We start from the raw sequence: 16,678 nt of genomic DNA on the forward strand, positions 1-16,678 counted from the left end.
GAGAATGTTCCCCGGTTTATATCCCCCCCCTGGTGTGGGGAGAATGTTCCACGGTTTATATCCCCCCCCCCGGTGTGGGGAGAATGTTCCCTGGTTTATATTCCCCCCCCCGGTGTGGGGAGAATGTTCCCCGGTTTATATCCCCCCCCCCCGGTGTGGGGAGAATGTTCCCCGGTTTATATCCCCCCCCGGTGTGGGGAGAATGTTCCCCGGTTTATATCCCCCCCCCGGTGTGGGGAGAATGTTCCCCGGTTTATATCACCCCCCCCCCGGTGTGGGGAGAATGTTCCCCGGTTTATATCTCCCCCCCCCCCCCCGGTGTGGGGAGAATGTTCCCCGGTTTGTATCTCCCCCCCCCCCGGTGTGGGGAGAATGTTCCCCGGTTTATATCCCCCCCGGTGTGGGGAGAATGTTCCCCGGTTTATATCCCCCCCCGGTGTGGGGAGAATGTTCCCCGGTTTATATCCCTCCCCCCCCGGTGTGGGGAGAATGTTCCCCGGTTTATATCCCCCCCCCGGTGTGGGGAGAATGTTCCCCGGTTTATATCTGGGCCCGGGGCCTGCACATGCTCAGCTCACACTGCCCGGGTGATTGACGGCAGCTCCCCACTAATAGGAAGAGTGGGGCGGGGCTGGAAGACCAAATGGGCGGTTGGTCCTCCAAGCAATTGGAGTGTGTGAGGGGCGGGGCTTCCGGCAGGCTGTAACTAGTGGGGTGCAGCAAGGATCAGTGCTGGGGCCTCAGCTATTTACAATCTATATTAATGACCTGGATAAAGGGACCCAGTGTAATATTTGCTGACGATACAAAGCTCGGTGAGACAGTAAGCTGTGAGTAGAACACAAGAGTGCAAAGATATATAGACAGACGATGTGAATGGGCAGTAAGGTGGCAGATTGAGTATAATGTCGGGAAATGTGAGGTTATTCACTTTGGTAGGAAGAATAGAAAAACAGAATATCTTTTAAATGGTGAGAAACTTTAAATGTTGGTGTTGAGAGAGATTTGGGTGTCCTTGTGCAAGAAACACAGAAAGCGAGCATGCAGGTACAGCAAGCAGTAAGGGGGTGGAGTATAAGTGTAAGGATCTATTGCTACAATTGTACAGGGCCTTGGTGAGACCACACCTGGAGTACTGGGCAGTTTCAGTCTCCTTATCTAAGGAAAGATATACTTGCCTTGGAGATGGTGCAACGGAGATTCACAAGATTGATTCCTGGGATGAGAGAGCTGTCTTACGATGAGAGATTGTGTAGAATGGACCGATACTCTCTGGAGTTTGGAAGAATGAGAAGTGATCTCATTGAAACATACAAGATTCTGAAGGGTATTGACAGGGTAGATGCTGAGAGCTCGATTCCCTCGGGCTGGAGTGACTAGAACTCGGGGCTCAAGATAAGGGGGAGGTCATTTAAGACAGAGATGAGAAATTTCTTCACTGAGGCTTCTGAATCTTTGGAATTCTCTGCCCCAGAGGGCTGTGGATGCTCAGTCTATTCAAGGCTGAGATGGATAGATTTTTGGACTCTCGGGGAATCAAGGGATATGGAGATCAGGTGGGAAAGTGGAGTTGAAGGTGATGATGTTATTGAATGGCGGAGCAGGCTCGAGGGGCCGTATGACCTACTCCTGCTCCTATCTCTGATATTCTAATATTGACATCTAAGGTGCTCTAGATTTATTAGTCCCACCCTTTATCTTAAGGGAACATACTTGCTCTGAACCCTCGCTATCTCCTCCTTGAATGTCTCCCACTGCTCTGACACTAATTTACCTTCAAGTAGCTGTTTCCAGTCCACTTTGGTTAAATCACATCTCTGCTTAGTAACATTAGCTTTACCCCAATTGAGAACTTTTATTCCTGGTCCATCTTTGTCCTTTTCCATAACTACTCTAAATCTAACTGAATTATGATCACCAGCACCAAAATGCTCTCCCACTGATACCCCTTCCACCTGCCCAAGCTTCATTCATTAAACCTAAGTCCAGAATCACCCCATCTCTTGTTGGGCTTGCTACGTAATGGCTAAAAAAGTTCTCCTGAATGCATTGTAAGAATTCTGCTCCTTCTATATCTTTCACACTAATTCTATCCCAGTTAATATTTGGGTAGTTAAATCTCCGACTATTACTGTCCTATTATTTTTGCACGTAGCATAAATGTGCCGACATATTTGCTCTTCTGTCTCCCTCTGACTGTTTGGGGGTCTATAGTACATCCCCAGCAGTGTGATCACCCTTTTGTGTTCTTCACTTCTCCCATGTGGCCTCATTTGATGATCCTTCGAACATATCATCCCTCCCCACAGCTGGAATTGTTTCTTTAATCAACACTGTGACGCGCTCTCCTTTTTTTATCCCCGTCTCTATCTCCTCTTAAAACCCAGTAACCAGGAATGTTGAGCTGCCATTCCTGCAGTTCTTTTAGCCGTGTTTCACTAATAGTTACAATATCATACCCCCACATGTCTGTCTGTGCCCTCAGCTTATCTGCCTCAATCCCTGGACTCCTTGCATTGGCATTGAAGTATTTCTAGATTGATTCCTGTGATGAGAGGGCTGTCTTATGATGAGAGTTTGTGTAGAATGGGCCTATACTCTCTGGCGTTTAGACGAATGAGAGGTGATCTCATTGAAATACACTAACACTGGCATTTAGTGCTGCCAAACTCCCCTATTGTCTATTTTCTAGCCTTTGTTTCCTCTGCCTTCCAAACATGATACCTACTGTCCCCTCTCTCTGTCCACACCGTCCCCTCTCTCTGTCCACACTGTCCCCTCTCTCTGTCCACACTGTCCCCTCTCTCTGTCCACACCGTCCCCTCTCTCTGTCCACACTGTCCCCTCTCTCTGTCCACACTGTCCCCTCTCTCTGTTCACACTGTCCCCTCTCTCTGTCCACACTGTCCCCTCTCTCTGTCCACACTGTCCCCTCTCTCTGTCCACACTGTCCCCTCTCTCTGTCCACACTGTCCCCTCTCTCTGTCCACACTGTCCCCTCTCTCTGTCCACACTGTCCCCTCTCTCTGTCCACACTGTCCCCTCTCTCTGTCCACACTGTCCCCTCTCTCTGTCCACACTGTGTCCCCCCTCTCTATCCACACTGTCCCCTCTCTCTATCCACACCGTGTCCCCTCTCTCTATCCACAATGTCCCCTCTCTCTATCCACACCGTGTCCCCTCTCTCTATCCACACTGTCCCCTCTCTCTGTCCACACTGTGCCCCCTCTCTCTGTCCACACTGTCCCCTCTCTCTGTCCACACTGTGTCCCCCCTCTCTATCCACACTGTCCCCTCTCTCTGTCCACACTGTACCGTCTCTCTATCCACACTGTCCCCTCTCTCTATCCACAATGTCCCCTCTCTCTATCCACACTGTGCCCTCTCTCTATCCACACTGTGCCCTCTCTCTATCCACACTGTCCCCTCTCTCTATCCACACTGTCCCCTCTCTCTATCCACACTGTCCCCTCTCTCTATCCACACCGTCCCCTCTCTCTGTCCACACTGTCCCCTCTCTCTATCCACACTGTCCCCTCTCTCTGTCCACACTGTCCCCTCTCTCTGTCCACACTGTCCCCTCTCTCTATCCACACTGTCCCCTCTCTCTGTCCACACTGTCCCCTCTCTCTATCCACACCGTCCCCTCTCTCTATCCAGTGAGGATATTGTCTGGTCCTGTTGATGTGCAACCTGTCCGGCTTGTACTGGTCCCCCCTCCCCCAGAAACGCTCCCAATGCCTCAGGAATCTAAAGCCCTCCATCCTGCACCAAACTCCAGCCATGCATTCATCTGCTCTATCCTCTTATTTCTGTACTCACCAGCACGGGACACCGGGAGTAATCCGAACATTACTACCTTTGAGGTCCTGTTTTTAATCTCTTTCCTCGCTCCCTAAATACTGCCTGCAGGATCTCATCCCTCTTTCTACCGATGTCATTGGTCCCGATATGGACCACAACCTCTGGATGTTCATCCTCCCCCCTCAACAATGTCCTGCAGCCGCTCAGTGACATCCTTGACCCTGGCACCAGGGAGGCAACATACCATCCTGGAATCATGTCTGTGCCTGCAGAAGCGCTTGTTTGTTCCCCTAACTATCAAATCCACCACCACTATTACTCTTCCACTCTTCTTCCTCCCCGCCCTGTGCAGCTGAGCCACCCACGGTGTCTTGGACATGGCTCTGGCTGTACTCCCCAGAGAAACCATCAGTATCCAGAACTGAAAACCGGTTAGCGAGTGAGATACACTCAGGGGACTCCTGTCCTACTCTTGCCCCATAACGCTGAAAGTTTTTTAAACTCATGTTTATCTCTTTCGAAAGTTACAAGTGAATCTGCTTCCAGCACCCGAACAGGCAGTGTGTTCCAGGCCAGAACATCTCGCTGCTTCATTAGTCCCCTCATGTAGCATCTGGTTCATTTACCAATCACATTCAATCTGTGCCACTGGTTACTGATCTTTCTGACACTGGAAATTGTTTCTCCTTATTAAGAGGATTGGCGGGCTGGAGGAGGTTACAGAGATAGGGAGGGGTGAGGCCTTGGAGGGATTTGAACAAGAGGATGAGAATTTTAAAGCCTGAAGCCACCAGCCGTCTCCCCCAGTGCAGAATGTGACTCACTGCTAACAGAAAGGATTTTTGTTTACTTACAAAAGATGCATAATGGAGGGAAATCAAACTCTGTATCTTTAACTAACAGCGACATGAGGGAAATGAATGATCTTTAAACACCTGGTCCACTTGGCACTGAAGTGTCTGAAACTCATAATAGGAAGTCCAGGGAAATAAATTACTAATAAATGTTAAACTGTTTTGCTGACAAAAGAAATCTCGATTAACTTTAAAAATAAATAGTTTAACAGGGGTTCACACAGACTCACCTGATAGGCTGACTCAGGATCCACCCCTCAAGCACCGCGATTGGTTGCAGAACACGCTGCTCGCTGGGCCCTCCGGTCTCTGACCTCTCTTCCTGTTGGTTCCCAGGACAATCAATCACCACTCGCCAACATTACGCTGCCACATTAAGTTGAGGGGCTCAGAGGAAAAAATAAAATGGGGCCGTGAATCTGAGTTCAGAAATAAAATTAGAGAAGCATAATTAAATTTATAAACAAAACTATTTGAAGTAAAATCAAATGAATTGTTGCATTTACTACATCCTTCTGGGCCAAGTGGGAAACAAGTGATGTGTGGGCTGTGCAGAGTGTCTGTACCCGGTTACACAGCGTGTCCCTGGCTCCCCGCTCCAAGTGCACATGTTTCAGCTCACATCCAACTGACTGGATAAACCTCGCCCGTGTAAACCCCATCACACAAATAGCAGCATTTGATGTTTAGTTATGCTCAACCTTTATAAACACTGGTTAGGCCTCAGCTGACACATTGTGCTCAATTCTGGGCACCACACTTTCAGAAGGGTATCTGCACCTTAGAGAGGGACAGAAGAGATTTACGAGAATGGTACGAAGGAGGAGGGACTTCAGTTATGTGGAGATACTGGAGAAGCTGCGGTAATTCTCCTTGGAGCAGAAAAGGTTAAGAGGAGATTTGATAGTGTTCAAAATCATGAACGGTTTTAATAGATTAAATAAGGAGAAACACTTTCCAGTGGCTGAAGGGTCAGTAACCAGAGGACACAGAGTTCAGCTGATTGGTAAAAGAAGCAGAGGCGACATGAGGAACCATTGTATAAGCAGCGAGTTGTTGCAATCTGGAATGCACTGCCTGATCGGGCGGTGGAAGCAGATTCAATAGTGGCTTTCAAAAGTGAATTGGATAAATACTAAAGGGACAATATTTGCAGAGCTATGGGGAAAGAGCAGGGGAGTGGAACTAACTGGATAGCTCGACCATTGAGCCAGCACAGTCACGATGGGCCGAATGGCCTCCTGCACTTTCATTGTATGAAAATGGCGGATGATCTTATCCAGAATGCTGCGACCACATATCCCCAGAAAACCAAGACCGCCTATTTCCACCTGTGTAATATCGGCCGTCTCCATCCCTGCCTCAGCTCACCCTCTGCTGAAACCCTCATCCATTCCTCGGTTATCTCTAGACTTGTCTATTCCAGCACACTCCTGGTTGGCTTCCCACATTCTACCCCACGTAATCTTCACCTCATCTAAAACTCGGCTGCCCGTGTCCTAACTCGCACCAAGTCTCGTTCACCCATCACCCCCTGTGCTCACTGACCTACATTGGCTCCCGGTTAAGCAACACTTCGATTTCAAAATTCTCATCCTTGTTCACAAATCCCTCCATGGTCTCGCCCCTCCCTATCTCTGTAATCTCCTCCAGCCACACAACCCCCAGAGATGTCTGCGCCCCTCTAATTCTGCCCTCCTGAGCATCCCTGATTATAATCGCTCCACCATTGGTGGCTGTGCCTTCTGTTGCTGAGGCCCCAAGCTCTGGATCGCCCTCCCTAAACCTCTGTGTCTCCTCCCTGAAAGTACTGACTCTGGCTGGGTTCAGTTCTACACTCAGTGGTTCCCCTCCCCTGAAGGTACTGACTCTGGCTGGGTTCAGTTCTACACTCACTGGTTCCCCTCCCCTGAAGGTACTGACTCTGGCTGGGTTCAGTTCTACACTCACTGATCCCCTCCCCTGAAGGTGCTGACTCTGGCTGGGTTCAGTTCTACACTCACTGGTTCACCTCCCCTGAAGGTACTGACTCTGGCTGGGTTCAGTTCTACACTCACTGGTTCACCTCCCCTGAAGGTACTGACTCTGGCTGGGTTCAGTTCTACACTCACTGGTTCCCCTCCCCTGAAGGTACTGACTCTGGCTGGGTTCAGTTCTACACTCACTGGTTCCCCTCCCCTGAAGGTACTGACTCTGGCTGGGTTCAGTTCTACACTCACTGGTTCCCCTCCCCTGAAGGTACTGACTCTGGCTGGGTTCAGTTCTACACTCACTGGTTCCCCTCCCCTGAAGGTACTGACTCTGGCTGGGTTCAGTTCTACACTCACTGGTTCCCCTCCCCTGAAGGTACTGACTCTGGCTGGGTTCAGATCTACACTCACTGGTTCCCCTCCCCTGAAGGTACTGACTCTGGCTGGGTTCAGTTCTACACTCACTGGTTCCCCTCCCCTGAAGGTACTGACTCTGGCTGGGTTCAGATCTACACTCACTGGTTCCCCTCCCCTGAAGGTACTGACTCTGGCTGGGTTCAGTTCTACACTCACTGGTTCCCCTCCCCTGAAGGTACTGACTCTGGCTGGGTTCAGTTCTACACTCACTGGTTCCCCTCCCCTGAAGGTACTGACTCTGGCTGGGTTCAGTTCTGCACTCACTGGTTCCCCTCCCCTGAAGGTACTGACTCTGGCTGGGTTCAGTTCTACACTCACTGGTTCCCCTCCCCTGAAGGTACTGACTCTGGCTGGGTTCAGTTCTACACTCACTGGTTCCCCACCCCTGAAGGTACTGACTCTGGCTGGGTTCAGTTCTACACTCACTGGTTCCCCTCCCCTGAAGGTACTGACTCTGGCTGGGTTCAGTTCTACACTCACTGGTTCCCTCCCCTGAAGGTACTGACCCTGGCTGGGTTCAGTTCTACACTCACTGGTTCTCCTCCCCTGAAGGTACTGACTCTGGCTGGGTTCAGTTCTACACTCACTGGTTCCCCTCCCCTGAAGGTACTGACCCTGGCTGGGTTCAGTTCTACACTCACTGGTTCTCCTCCCCTGAAGGTACTGACTCTGGCTGGGTTCAGTTCTACACTCACTGGTTCCCTCCCCTGAAGGTACTGACTCTGGCTGGGTTCAGTTCTACACTCACTGGTTCCCCTCCCCTGAAGGTACTGACTCTGGCTGGGTTCAGTTCTACACTCACTGGTTCCCTCCCCTGAAGGTACTGACTCTGGCTGGGTTCAGTTCTACACTCACTGGTTCCCCTCCCCTGAAGGTGCTGACTCTGGCTGGGTTCAGTTCTACACTCACTGGTTCCCCTCCCCTGAAGGTACTGACTCTGGCTGGGTTCAGTTCTACACTCACTGGTTCACCTCCCCTGAAGGTACTGACTCTGGCTGGGTTCAGTTCTACACTCACTGGTTCACCTCCCCTGAAGGTACTGACTCTGGCTGGGTTCAGTTCTACACTCACTGGTTCCCCTCCCCTGAAGGTACTGACTCTGGCTGGGTTCAGTTCTACACTCACTGGTTCCCCTCCCCTGAAGGTACTGACTCTGGCTGGGTTCAGTTCTACACTCACTGGTTCCCCTCCCCTGAAGGTACTGACTCTGGCTGGGTTCAGTTCTACACTCACTGGTTCCCCTCCCCTGAAGGTACTGACTCTGGCTGGGTTCAGTTCTACACTCACTGGTTCCCCTCCCCTGAAGGTACTGACTCTGGCTGGGTTCAGATCTACACTCACTGGTTCCCCTCCCCTGAAGGTACTGACTCTGGCTGGGTTCAGTTCTACACTCACTGGTTCCCCTCCCCTGAAGGTACTGACTCTGGCTGGGTTCAGATCTACACTCACTGGTTCCCCTCCCCTGAAGGTACTGACTCTGGCTGGGTTCAGTTCTACACTCACTGGTTCCCCTCCCCTGAAGGTACTGACTCTGGCTGGGTTCAGTTCTACACTCACTGGTTCCCCTCCCCTGAAGGTACTGACTCTGGCTGGGTTCAGTTCTGCACTCACTGGTTCCCCTCCCCTGAAGGTACTGACTCTGGCTGGGTTCAGTTCTACACTCACTGGTTCCCCTCCCCTGAAGGTACTGACTCTGGCTGGGTTCAGTTCTACACTCACTGGTTCCCTCCCCTGAAGGTACTGACTCTGGCTGGGTTCAGTTCTACACTCACTGGTTCCCCTCCCCTGAAGGTGCTGACTCTGGCTGGGTTCAGTTCTACACTCACTGGTTCCCCTCCCCTGAAGGTACTGACTCTGGCTGGGTTCAGTTCTACACTCACTGGTTCCCCTCCCCTGAAGGTACTGACTCTGGCTGGGTTCAGTTCTACACTCACTGGTTCCCTCCCCTGAAGGTACTGACTCTGGCTGGGTTCAGTTCTACACTCACTGGTTCCCCTCCCCTGAAGGTGCTGACTCTGGCTGGGTTCAGTTCTACACTCACTGGTTCCCCTCCCCTGAAGGTACTGACTCTGGCTGGGTTCAGTTCTACACTCACTGGTTCCCCTCCCCTGAAGGTACTGACTCTGGCTGGGTTCAGTTCTACACTCACATCATCCGGGCTCCACCAACTGTCGCCGCCGCCCACACATGATCAGTGCGGTAGATCCGGGCTCAGCCCCGCCCCTCGCACACTCTGATTGGTTGGATGACCCACCGCCCGCTCGTCAATCACCCGGGCAGCGTGAACCGAGCATGCGCGGTGGGGCGGCTGTGTCTGAGAGATGGGCGGAGGGAGGGAGCGGGTTAATAAACCCCGGGGGGCCGCGGGCTTCACACACACCCGCTGTGGGCCTCAGGCCCCGAACAACAACCTGCTGCTCCGGCCTTTCCCCGAGCGTGGCCCCCGGGGAGGTGGGCTCTGGGACCGTGCGGGGTCCCCGGGGAGGTGGGCTCTGGGCCCGTGCGGGGCCCCCGGGGAGGTGGGCTCTGGGCTCCCGGGGAGGTGGGCTCTGGGACCGTGCGGGGTCCCCGGGGAGGTGGGCTCTGGGCCTTGGGCCCGTGCGGGGCCCCCGGGGAGGTGGGTTCTGGGCCCGTGCGGGGCCCCCGGGGAGGTGGGCTCGGGGCCCCCGGGGAGGTGGGCTCTGGGCCCCCGGGGAAGTGGGCTCTGGGCCCCCGGGGAGGTGGGCTCTGGGCCCCCGGGGAGGTGGGCTCTGGGACCGTGCGGGGCCCCCGGGGAGGTGGGCTCTGGGCCCGTGCGGGGCCCCCGGGGAGGTGGGCTCTGGGCCCGTGCGGGGCCCCCGGGGAGGTGGGCTCTGGGCCCGTGCGGGGCCCCCGGGGAGGTGGGCTCTGGGTCCGTGCGGGGCTCCCGGGGAGGTGGGCTCTGGGCCCGTGCGGGGCCCCCGGGGAGGTGGTCTCTGGGCCCGTGCGGGGCCCCCGGGGAGGTGGGCTCTGGGCCCGTGCGGGGACTCCGGGGAGGTGGGCTCTGGGCTCGGGGCCCCCGGGGAGGTGGGCTCTGGGCCCGTGCGGGACCCCCGGGGAGGTGGTCTCTGGGCCCGTGCGGAGCCCCCGGGGAGGTGGGCTCTGGGCCCGTGCGGGGACCCCGGGGAGGTGGGCTCTGGGCTCGGGGCCCCCGGGGAGGTGGGCTCTGGGCCCGTGCGGGGCCCCCGGGGAGGTGGGCTCTGGGCCCGTGCGGGGCCCCCGGGGAGGTGGTCTCTGGGCCCCCGGGGAGGTGGGCTCTGGGCCCGTGCGGGGCCCCCTGGGAGGTGGTCTCTGGGCCCCCGGGGAGGTGGGCTCTGGGCCCGTGCGGGGCCCCTGGGGAGGTGGGCTCTGGGCCCGTGCGGGGCTCCCGGGGAGGTGGGCTGTGGGCCCGTGCGGGGCTCCCGGGGAGGTGGGCTCTGGGCCCGTGCGGGGCCCCCGGGGAGGTGGGCTCTGGGCCCGTGCGGGACCCCCGGGGAGGTGGGCTCTGGGCCCGTGCGGGGCTCCCGGGGAGGTGGGCTCTGGGTCCGTGCGGGGCCCCCGGGGAGGTGGGCTCTGGGCCCGTGCGGGGCCCCCGGGGAGGTGGGCTCTGGGCCCGTGCGGGGACCCCGGGGAGGTGGGCTCTGGGCCCGTGCGGGGCCCCCGGGGAGGTGGGCTCTGGGCCCGTGCGGGGCTGTCCGGTGTTGTAATTTCCTCGACCCCGAGTTGGACTCAGATAATTAAGAACATAAGAATTAGGAACAGGAGGAGGCCATCGAGCCCCTCGAGCCTGCTCCGCCATTCAATAAGATCATGGCTGATCTGGCCGTGGACTCAGCTCCACTTACCCGCCCGCTCCCCATAACCCTTAATTCCCTTATTGGTTAAAAATCTATCTATCTGTGATTTGAATACATTCAATGAGCTAGCCTCAACTGCTTCCTTGGGCAGAGAATTCCACAGATTCACAACCCTCTGGGAGAAGAAATTCCTTCTCAACTCGGTTTTAAATTGGCTCCCCCGTATTTTGATGCTGTGCCCCCTAGTTCTCGTCTCCCCGACCAGTGGAAACAACCTCTCTGCCTCTATCTTGTCTATCCCTTTCATTATTTTAAATGTTTCTATAAGATCACCCCTCATCCTTCTGAACTCCAACGAATAAAGACCCAGTCTACTCAATCTATCATCATAAGGTAACCCCCTCATCTCAGGAATTAGCCGAGTGAATCGTCTCTGTACCCCCTCCAAAGCTCGTATATCCTTCCTTAAGTAAGGTGACCAAAACTGCATGCAGTACTCCAGGTGCGGCCTCACCAATACCCTATACATTTGCAGGAGGACCTCCCTGCTTTTGTACTCCATCCCTCTTGCAATGAAGGCCAACATTCCATTCGCCTTCCTCTCGCACTTTCTTCGCTTGTCGCACTTTCTTTATTTACTTGCGAAAGGGGTAGCAGCTGCTCAATGACCGGATGAGCTGGTCACTCCCCCAACACAAGATATCGCACATATTTATACACAAAAGTAAAGAGGCTCCGTGGATTAAGTGTAATGAAATTAATGTCATCAGTTTGTTGCAGGAATAAGTCACATTGTTACAAAGTCTCACAGGATCTCAGGTTAGTTGATCAAGTTAAAAACAATAAATTCTTTACATATCGCAAGGCCATAGGTTTTAGATCTGCGCTTATCTCTGTCAGCCTTAGTTGTCTGATCGCAGTTTCCCTTATTTTAGGTCATCCTGAGTCTGCCTTACAAACTGTCGTCCTTTATCTTCCCCTTTCTGACCTTTGTGTAACTATGTCACAGGATAACGATAACACAGCATGTGGTTTCAACTGCTGATGCCTTGATTTAATTCTCGTTGGTGACAAAAGTTTTGGGTTTTTTTAAATTCTAAGTTGGCCAAGTCATATCCCAATCGAACCTTGTAACTATATTTTCACAAGGTGTAACTTTCCTGTTTTCCTCTTATATCCTCACTCATTTCCTCTCATTAAATTTTATATAGTGTTCACCATTTCATTCATGAGCCCAGAGGAACTTTACTGTCTAATACAATATTATCATTAAAGCAGGAATGGGGTACTGAAGTTGCATGTTCAGCCATGAACTCATTGAATGGCGGTGCAGGCTAGAAGGGCCGAAAGGCCGAATGGCCTACTCCTGCACCTATTTTCGATGTTTCTATGTATCATACTGTCTTTAAAACATCGATCAAACATTCCCACCAAGTTTTGACCCAGTTTCTTTGTTTAATTTTATTTTACCAAACCTCTTCTTGGACCTTTTATTCTCCAAAATATGCCAGAGAGCAATTCAGTCTCCAAGAGGAAGGATGTTAGTTACCTTTAGCACAACAGTCACCCCCAAAAACTTATTTCTGAATACATAGTTTGGACAGAACCACAGAGACCGGACTTTTTCAAAAATAAAACTTAATTATCTCAATTTTCAGCTAAATTTTCCTTCCCATGTGTTTGACCAGCAACGCTTAGCAATATAGATATATATGTTTAGAAAACGTTTTTTAATTACACAAACTAATTATGCCCAGACTTTGTCATTTTACAAAGAAGACAAAAGTAACAATTGCGTTTGGATGCAAGTCATTTATCTTCCCCTTCGAGCAGTGTGACTTGGACAATAGGATTACATCGGATATACGACACAGAAACAGGCCATTCGGCCCAACCAGTCCATGCCGGCGTTTATGCTCCACTCGAGCCTCCTCCCTTCTTTCCTCATCTAACTATATCCACATAACCCTCGATTCCCTTCTCCCTCATATACTTGTCTAGCCTCCCCTTAAATGCATCGATACTATTCGCTTCAACCACTTCCTGTGGCAGTGAGTTCCACATTCTCACCACTCTCTGGGTAGAGGTTTCTTCTGAATTCCAGATTTGATTTCTTGGTGACCTCTAATTATGCTGGTCCCCACAAGTGGAAACACTGTGTCTACTCGATCAAAACCTTTCATCATTTTAAAGACATTAGCTCACCCCTCAGCCTTCTTTTTTCAAGAGAGAGAGACCCGGCCTGTCCATCCTTTCCCGATAGGTATACGCTCGCCTTTCTGGTATCATCCTTGTAAATCTTCTCTGCACCCTCTTCAGTGCCTCCGTATCCTTTTTATAATATGGTGACCAGAATTGCACACACAAAGTCTTACCAAGGTTGGATACAAGTTTAGCATAACTTCATCACTTTTCCATTCTATAACAATTCAATTCTATAACAATGGATCCCAATAATTTAACTCAATACTTTAAATTCTTAAGTCCAACTTTGTCAGCATGCTGCGACATTCGATGTCTGCAGATAACTGGAGATAATTTTGTTTTAACTGTTGGATCTTTTGCTATGCCATCAACCTTTTATCCAACTGGAACTGGCATTGCCTAATATGGTCGTCTTTGGCTACGGCATAGTCCAGAGACACAAGTCTGCATTTTCTTCAACATACATCAACAATGTTAGAAGCACGTAAAACACTGGTCTTCCTGTGGCAAGCACAAACCACTCGTCTCTGAACTTTTCTTATTCTAACACAATATTTCTAATCTAAACATTCTATGATGAAAATATCCACGGCCAGTTGGTTGCAAACACCAACTGTTGCTCAGTGAAATCTCTCTCTAATGGTAACAACCACATTTTCCCCGATATGGAATGAACTAAACATGAACACCTTTCAGAAGCTGAATTAACCGAGTTCCCGATGCCAACACCCCTCTCATCTTCCATTCACTTCAACTGAAAGGAAAACGCCAGATTTTATCAGTCGGGATTTGAAAGATATTTACAACAGATGCTCGATATTTTTAGAGTTAGCATTGTTCTCTATTCTGTCTGCTCGAGGAGTTTGATAACAGACTTTCTCCTGTGAATGTAGAGCTGGAATATTGGGCCGGGATGTATTTACTTGTTCATCTTGTTGACTCGAAAACATTGCCAATTATTTGATGTGATCTGTATTTTCTTAACTACATTTCCTGAGTGGATTCAAATTTAAATTGAACCCAGGTTTGCAGGCGTGATGCTCCATTCACACATCGAAGGTGAGAGAGATGCTGTGGGGCACACGCTAAGTCCAGTATCTGAACGTGATTCACAGACTGGGTTTTGTGTTCAGGGCTCCCAGGCATGTTACCGACACCTTCCCACAATACCAAGGCTCGGAGAGGCACTCTGGAAGGTAAGGGGAACTGGCACTTGTCCACGTGAGTAACCAAAGGTATGAGAACTGAAATAATCCAGAGTTAGAAAGGAGGAAAGGCCCCAAAATGGTGCAGTCAGTAACAGGACATCAATTAGTCTCCTCTTATCTTGGAACATTAACTATCGACACACTCTGTTATTGAAACATCAAAATATTATATTCCAGCCCAGTTATAGGGGTTATCATCAGAAACAAACTTCAACTGTCGGAATAGACATGATTCAGTCGGGATGTGATTAACAGCAGCAATGATAGCAGAATCCAACCCCTGCAGTCACTTGTGAACTCGCTGGTGTTTCAGCAGGTTTGATGACCGAGCGAATCCCTTCCCACACTCAGAGCAGGTGAACGGCCTCTCCCCAGTGTGAACTCGCTGGTGACTCAGCAGGCTGGATGACACAGTGAATCCCTTCCCGCACTCAGAACAGGTGAACGGCCTCTCCCCAGTGTGAACTCGCTGGTGTGCCAGCAGGTCGGATGACTGAGTGAATCCCTTCCCACAATCAGAGCAGGGGAACGGCCTCTCCCCAGTGTGAACTCGCTGGTGTTTCACCAGGCTGGATGGCTGAGTGAATCCCTTCCCACACTTTGAGCAGGTGAATGGCCTCTCCCCGGTGTGAACTCGCTGGTGTTTGAGCAGGTTGGATGACCCAGTGAATCGCTTCCCACACACGGGGCAGGTGAACGACCTCTCCCCGGTGTGAACTCGCTGGTGTTTCCGCAGGTCGGATGACTGAATGAATCGTTTCCCACACACGGGGCAGGTGAACGGCCTCTCCCCGGTGTGAACAAGCTGGTGTTTCAGCAGTTCGGATGACTGAATGAATGGCTTCCCACACACTGGGCAGGTGAACGGCCTCTCCCCAGTGTGAATGTGTTGATGAATTTCCAGTGCAGACTGGTAGCTGAATCCCTTCCCACAGTCCCCACATTTCCACGGTTTCTCCGTGGTACGGGTGTGCTTCCGTCTCTCCAGGTTGGATGATCAGTTGAAGCCTCCTCCACACACAACACGTTTACAGTTTCTCCCCGCTGTGAATGGTGCGATGGTTTTTCAGGCTGTGTAACTGGTTAAAGCTCTTTCCACAATCAGTGCACTGAAACACTCTCACTCGGGTGTGTGTGTCTCTGCTTTTTCAGTCACATTGATGTTTGTAATCTTTCCCCACAGACAGAATAAACAAACATTTCTCCTTCCACATTCAAAGGCCGATGATATTCAAGTCCTGATGAATCGAGTGACTCTATCAGATCTTGACATGAGGTTTAGTTTGAGTTTCCCTTCTTCAAATCCTCCCCTTCTAACACCCTGCAAAAGGAGTTCACAAAAGTCGTCACTGTAAGTACAGGATCGAAATTCAGAAAAGACAATTCTAGTTTCTATGGAACATTCTTTCCTTCTGCTGTGTGGTTTTAAGTATTGACTTAATAAAAATAATAAAGAGGGAGAAGATAGATTGAGAGTAAACTGACAAGAAATATAAATACAGTCACAGCTTCTACAGATATATAAAAAGGAAGAGATAGCTAAAATAAATATCGGTCCCTTAGAGGATGAGACAGGGAATTAATAATGGGAAACAGGGAAATGGCAGAGACTTTAAACAAATATTTTGTGTGGTCTTCACGGTGGAAGACACTAAAAGCATCCCAATAATAATAGATAATCAAGGGGTCACAGGGAGCGAGGAACTTAAAACAATCACTATCACGAGAGAAAAAGTACTAGACAAACTATTGGGACTAAAGGTGGACGTCCCCTGGACCTGATGGCCTGCATCCTGGGGTCTTAAAAGAAGTGGCTGCAGAGAAAGTGGATGGATTGGTTGTAATCTACTAAAATTCCCTGGATTATGGCAAGGTCCCAGTGGATTGGAAAACCTCAAATGTAACACCCCTATTCAACAAGGGAGGGAGGGAGAGAGAAAGCAGGAAACTATAGAGCAGTTAATCGAACATTTATCATTTGGAAAATGCTGGAGTCCATTATTAAGGAAATAGCAGGACATTTAGAAAATCATAATCGTCAAGCAGAGACGGCATGGCTTTATGAAAGGGAAATCACGTTTGACAAACTTGCTCGAGTTCTTTGAGGATGTAACGAGCAGGGTGGATGAAGAGGAACCAGTAGCAGTTGTGTATTTACATTTCCAGAAGGTATTCGATAAGGTGCCAGATAAAAGGTTACTGCACAATATAAGAGCTCACAGGATTGGGGGTAATATATTAGCAGAGATGTAGGATTGGCGAACTAACAGAAAACAGAGAGTCGGGATAAATGGGTCATTTTCAGGTTGGCAAACTGTAACTAGTGGGGTGCCACAGGGATCAGTGCTGGGGCCTCAACTATTTACAATCTATATTAATGACTTGGATGAAGGGACGGAGTGCACTGCAGCCAAATATGCTGCTGA

The 16,678-nt window shown here is 51.0% G+C and overlaps 1 protein-coding gene across 1 annotated transcript; it reads right to left on the reverse strand.

Annotated features, from left to right (window-relative positions):
• Nucleotides 1-13,945: 13,945 nt before the first annotated feature.
• LOC139235540 (zinc finger protein 239-like) lies at nucleotides 13,946-16,251 on the reverse strand. The gene is made up of 2 exons (XM_070866600.1): nucleotides 16,222-16,251; nucleotides 13,946-15,234 (listed from the first exon to the last, which is right to left on the reverse strand). The coding sequence occupies exons 1-2, from the start codon at nucleotides 16,249-16,251 to the stop codon at nucleotides 14,539-14,541; spliced, it is 726 nt and encodes a 241-aa protein (XP_070722701.1). The 3' UTR covers nucleotides 13,946-14,538.
• Between the last annotated feature and the right edge of the window lie 427 nt (nucleotides 16,252-16,678).

This window comes from Pristiophorus japonicus, chromosome 23 (genome assembly GCF_044704955.1).
Source record: "Pristiophorus japonicus isolate sPriJap1 chromosome 23, sPriJap1.hap1, whole genome shotgun sequence".
Classification (NCBI taxonomy): Eukaryota; Metazoa; Chordata; class Chondrichthyes; family Pristiophoridae; genus Pristiophorus; species Pristiophorus japonicus.

What these genes read in the sequence shown, in the direction of transcription:
- LOC139235540 (XM_070866600.1), bottom strand. Translation starts at nt 16,251, where the DNA reads ATGGACTCCAGCATTTTCCAAATGATAAAT. An exon ending in GCATTTTCCAAATGATAAAT is followed by an intron (nt 15,235 to 16,221) that starts GTTCGATTAACT and finishes TCCAACCTGGAG; the next exon opens with AGACGGAAGCACACCCGTAC.